Genomic DNA, 5,237 nt, shown 5'->3' on the forward strand with positions numbered 1-5,237 from the left:
CCAATACATAACTACAAATACGAATGCTTCCATATGTTCTCGATCAATTTTTTAAATACTTTTAAGTACACTATTTACCGCAATATCAAATTCTACCTTGCCTACTACCATAATACCCTGTCATATTCGTATTAAATCAAACAACATCGTCATCCTTCACAATATCAGTAATAAAATCTATTTCTTAGACATAAATAATGTAAAGAAGTTTGGAAGTAAGGAGAATAATTTATTAAACACTTACATTAGCATCCACGGTCCAGTGTCATCGATTCGAACGAAGAAACGTTACTATAGATAATCACGAACTATAAGATAATTCTAGAATTATCTTCGCCTTCGTTCCTAAACGCCACCTGGTAACCAAACCTAAAGTCAGTCACTAGCAAAATGGCGCTTAAGGCACAAGTCGGTCAAAGTGAGTAATAAAAAATAATGTAATTTTCCGCGTAGTAAGCAAAATTTTGAAATATTTTTTTATTGTAATATCGAAGCAATCTTGTATATTCATTTTACACGAAAATCACATAGTCTACGCCACTGTCAGAATCTGTAACCTCCAAAGGGGCGTATGTGACGTGATGAGCTCATCGTTTACGAAGCGGCTGCTAGATAGAAATGTCAAACTCATATTTCACAAACGCGTTGCATTAAAATTATGTCTAAAAAATGTCACGAATTACTGTATAAAACAATCTAGGTTTCCAGTATATGCTATTATCAAATTTCCAATCTATTGATTGCAAAGGTTTACTTTATTGATATTCTATCTTAGTAAATATTTAGTCAGACTCTCGTAAAACCAGTTAACTTTTATTCTTAGCAAGAAAAAGACGATTCTGACTACTTTCCCTAATAACATCGTTAGTTTTAAAGAACGTTTTATTCTTGTATGCTTGTATGCTGAACAAAGTAAATGTTAATACCTGTCATTGTAATTATTTGTAATAATTTATTGCATAGTAATAATTTATTGTTTTGCGTTTTGAATATTACTCAGTTCTTTCCAGAAGAACTTCAAGTATATAAACAAAGTATGTTTTCCAGTCTCTTAATTAAGAGTTATACCTTTCACAAAATACTAATTAAGACAGTAAATCAAGAAATTATTTTTAACATTCGAAAAATAAGTAATCATTATTTTCTTTAGAAATTGTAACGTCGTTTATTAAACAATAACAATAATTACTACGCATTGCGAAATCTTGAAATACGTATCGATGCTACCAAACTGTATTGAATAATTTAATTAGTAAATCACCTCTTCATAAAACGATTTCTACGTTGCGATGAAATCTGATCACCCGTGATGTCTTATTAATATAAAAGACCTTTTTCCGGAGGTGGCGTCAAAGTGTACAATCCATAAATTTCTTTTATTTCGATGTATTATTTTAAACATGGTTCCTTGCTCTTTAGACACGATCCTGTCTAAAGTGTGACGTCATTGCTCCGTAAGAACGATCAATACGCGTTGAGAGCGCCAAAAGATTTCTCGTTCAATTTTAAATCACTCAATTGTAGTTATAAATCAATTGTGAAGAATTATTATTATTCCGATGAATACGTAACATATGTTATAATCACTATTGTAGGAATGTGTCAATAAAATTTCTTTCATTTTGTTCGTATTATGCATACTACGCAAATCAAATAAATATCGTTTGAGAGTCAAACTAGCGTTAAAATTAAATTGATTTTCGTATTTCATACAGAGTATTTGTACGAAAAGAACGATAACTGAACGCAATGACGTATGCTTAAAAAATTTCATATGCTGCGTCGTTCGTAATTTTGTATCATTCTTTTATTTTTCTTCGCAGAGATTATGAATGAAGTCATTCTGCAAAAGAAAACTGCAACAAGTGGAGCACAATGGCGTATTCTGGTGGTCGATCAACTGGCTATGAGAATGGTATCGGCGTGCTGCAAAATGCACGATATCAGTGCTCAAGGAATTACCTTGGTGGAAGATATCAACAAGAAACGAGAACCCTTGCCCACTATGGAAGCGATCTACTTGATCACACCATGCAATTCTTCTGTTCAAAAATTGATCGAAGATTTCAACAATCCTACCAGGACCACTTACAGAGTCGCTCATGTTTATTTCACCGAAGGTATATTAACGATTCATAATCTTTCTCGATCACGATGGATATTATCATAAGAAAAAAATCTACTATCAAGTTAAAATTTAATTCCATCCTTCAATTATGCTATCTTTTCTTAACATATTTCTCATTTTTTTCGCGTACACATGAAAATACATCTTCAATGTTCTTTCTTTCTTACAAGAATACACGTTTAACAAGCAGGCAATATAAAAAGAATGATATCATGCGGGCCGGGCAGGCAGCTACTTTCGATTTTAGTACTGCACCTGAGATTCTAAGTATATCTCTTTACAGTGTGTCCCGATGAGTTGTTCAAACAATTGTGTCACTCGCTGGTAGCTAAACGCATAAAGACACTAAAAGAGATCAACATCGCTTTCATACCGTATGAAGAACAGGTAAAGCAAAAGGAAAACTGTCACAGAGAAAACAAAATGTTTGATAACTTTACGTTCTTCGTGGTGGCGGGCACATTATTTCGCAGACGAATATAACGTACACACACACACAGAAACATTGTTGCCCTTAACATATACCAATCTATCCACACTTTTATGGCATTTTGACTCACGAACCTTTTAATTTCTGGACCAGTGATCACGACCAATGTTAACACAATTATTTGACTTCATCCCCCTACTTCCCTATTTTGTACAATACTCACAATATAAAGCACGTACTAACGATGGAATGCATTCATGCTTGCACGCGACCAGTGTGTCCGGAGGAGCTGTTCAATGAACTCTGCAAGTCTCTCGCCGCTAAAAAGATCAAAACCCTGAAAGAGATCAACATCGCTTTCCTGCCTTACGAGTCGCAGGTGACGAACAAATGAAAGAGAAATCATAGCTGCTAGTAGTAGTTGCAAATCGCGATAGTTATTATTCTGAATTTTCTGAGTTTCGATATATAAAGAATTTCCTATATCTTCTTCAGTTCTTTATTTTACGGGGTAGAATATAGGCGAAAGACTTCTATAAATACCTTTGTATGTTCCTGTTTTTTCCTTTCGTCTTTTGTATATTTAATGCATGCAATTTTGTATACTGTTATTTACCGTGATTCTTTTATAAATTAACTATTTTTCGTTTTCAATGTATGTATATATATATATGTAATCTGCTAAAATTAATTACACTGCTTGAAATATAAAATTACAATAGTTCGAGATTTAATAATCGATGTAAAGATAACGCTAAAAGGTGTAAATAATTAAACAGGTTTTCTCTTTGGACTCGCGTGAAACATTCGCTTGCTTTTATAATCCTTCCTTCTCCAACATGAGAACAGCCAATATGGAAAGAATAGCCGAACAGATCGCGACACTTTGCGCTACTCTTGGAGAATATCCGTCAGTTAGATATCGAAGGTATAGAATCGATATTTTTTTCAATTTACTTTAGTATTTTTAACTATACATTTCGTTCCAACAGTGACTTTGACCGAAATGTAGAGCTAGCACATATGGTTCAACAAAAATTAGATGCCTACAAAGCGGATGAACCAACAATGGGTGAAGGACCTGAGAAAGCACGTTCACAATTACTTATTCTAGACAGAGGATTTGATTGTGTTTCTCCGCTATTACACGAGTTGACGCTGCAAGCTATGGCATATGATCTGTTAGACATTGATAATGATGTTTATAGGTAAATGCAACAATACGCTCATAAGTGATTAATTTCAAATGACATTTTAACACTAAAATTTTTTTATAAGATTCGAGGCGTCAGCAGGAGTACAAAAGGAAGTATTATTGGATGAAAATGACGATCTGTGGGTAGAACTGAGACATCAGCACATTGCTGTAGTTTCACAGTAAGTGGTATAATTTCAAAGTTAGTCAAATAAGAAAATACTGCTGCGTTTACAAAATATCTAATTTGTTTCCAGAAATGTTACCAAAAATTTAAAGAAATTCACAGAGTCGAAAAGAATGCCGCAGGGAGACAAACAAAGCATGAGGGATCTTTCACAAATGATCAAGAAAATGCCACAATATCAAAAAGAATTGAGCAAATATGCGACACATTTGCAATTAGCAGAAGACTGTATGAAACGTTACCAAGAAAAAGTGGATAAATTATGTAAAGTAGAACAGGTATGCTGTATATAAAATATTTTTAAATGTACATCATTATGACTTATTTATTAAATATAACGTCATTTATGTATTATGTTTTACAAGGATTTAGCAATGGGTACAGACGCTGAAGGCGAACGTATCAAAGATCAAATGAAAAATATTACGCCAATTTTACTTGATCAAACTGTGCATCATTTAGATAAATTACGAATTATTGCATTGTATGTTATTAGTAAAAATGGCATTTCCGAAGAAAATCTTAATCGTTTAGTTAATCACGCCCAAATATCTGCTGATGACAAACAAACCATAGTAAACATGGCAAATCTTAGTATTAATATTGTTGTAGACGTAGGTATCTTGCTTTATCAGTTACTGATAAATTACATACTGTATTATTTTATTGTTATATATTCTGATTCTGTATTATTTTATTGTTATATATTCGTAGGGTGGAAACCGCAGAAAATTATATACCGTGCCACGTAAAGAAAGAATTACAGAACAAACTTATCAAATGAGTCGTTGGACTCCCGTTATGAAGGATATTATGGAAGACGCTATTGAAGATAAACTTGATTCTAAACATTTCCCGTTTCTTGCTGGACGTGCAGCAAGTTCGGGATATCATGCACCAACTAGGTATAATAACAACTTATATATATAAAATATATATATTTGTATGTAAATATTTTTGTAACATATCATAATTTATTTTTAGCGCAAGATACGGGCATTGGCATAAAGATAAAGGCTCCCAAACCATTAAGAACGTACCACGATTAATTGTTTTTGTTGTCGGCGGCGTTTGCTTCTCTGAAATACGGTGTGCTTATGAAGTTACAAATGCTTTGAAAAATTGGGAAGTAATAATTGGTAAGTATTGAAATTATAATAAATAATTGGTAAGTAAGAAATTTGTCTTAATAATAATTCATTACTTTGCATCAGGTTCGTCGCATATAATTACACCAAAATCCTTCTTAGATGACTTGAGTAAGCTTCACGTATAAAGAGACTTCTGTGTTGTAAAC

The 5,237-nt window shown here is 32.9% G+C and overlaps 1 protein-coding gene across 3 annotated transcripts; it reads left to right on the forward strand.

Annotated features, from left to right (window-relative positions):
• Positions 1 to 370: 370 nt before the first annotated feature.
• LOC108576756 (protein ROP) lies at positions 371 to 5,237 on the forward strand. Of its 3 annotated transcripts, none has more exons than XM_017939814.1 (11): positions 371 to 418; positions 1,824 to 2,120; positions 2,412 to 2,515; positions 3,338 to 3,486; positions 3,551 to 3,766; positions 3,837 to 3,935; positions 4,011 to 4,218; positions 4,306 to 4,554; positions 4,655 to 4,845; positions 4,925 to 5,079; positions 5,155 to 5,237. In XM_017939814.1, exons 1-11 carry the CDS (start codon positions 391 to 393, stop codon positions 5,214 to 5,216), a joined length of 1,758 nt encoding a protein of 585 aa, XP_017795303.1. In that variant the 5' UTR covers positions 371 to 390; the 3' UTR covers positions 5,217 to 5,237. The 3 variants fall into 3 exon arrangements, with proteins under 3 accessions (XP_017795303.1, XP_017795302.1, XP_017795304.1); XM_017939813.1 differs by lacking the exon at positions 2,412 to 2,515 and adding an exon at positions 2,834 to 2,937; XM_017939815.1 differs by lacking the exon at positions 2,412 to 2,515 and adding an exon at positions 2,834 to 2,937 and having other exon boundaries at positions 4,306 to 4,548.

This window comes from Habropoda laboriosa, unplaced genomic scaffold, assembly GCF_001263275.1.
Source record: "Habropoda laboriosa isolate 0110345459 unplaced genomic scaffold, ASM126327v1 scaffold447, whole genome shotgun sequence".
NCBI lineage: Eukaryota > Metazoa > Arthropoda > Insecta > Hymenoptera > Apidae > Habropoda > Habropoda laboriosa.

Bases quoted from the DNA above. Each gene is read 5' to 3' on its own strand.
- LOC108576756 (XM_017939814.1), top strand. From the start codon at position 391: ATGGCGCTTAAGGCACAAGTCGGTCAAA. The intron at 2,121-2,411 runs GTATATTAACGA...ATCTCTTTACAG, and splicing joins TCATGTTTATTTCACCGAAG to TGTGTCCCGATGAGTTGTTC. The intron at 5,080-5,154 runs GTAAGTATTGAA...ACTTTGCATCAG, and splicing joins AAATTGGGAAGTAATAATTG to GTTCGTCGCATATAATTACA.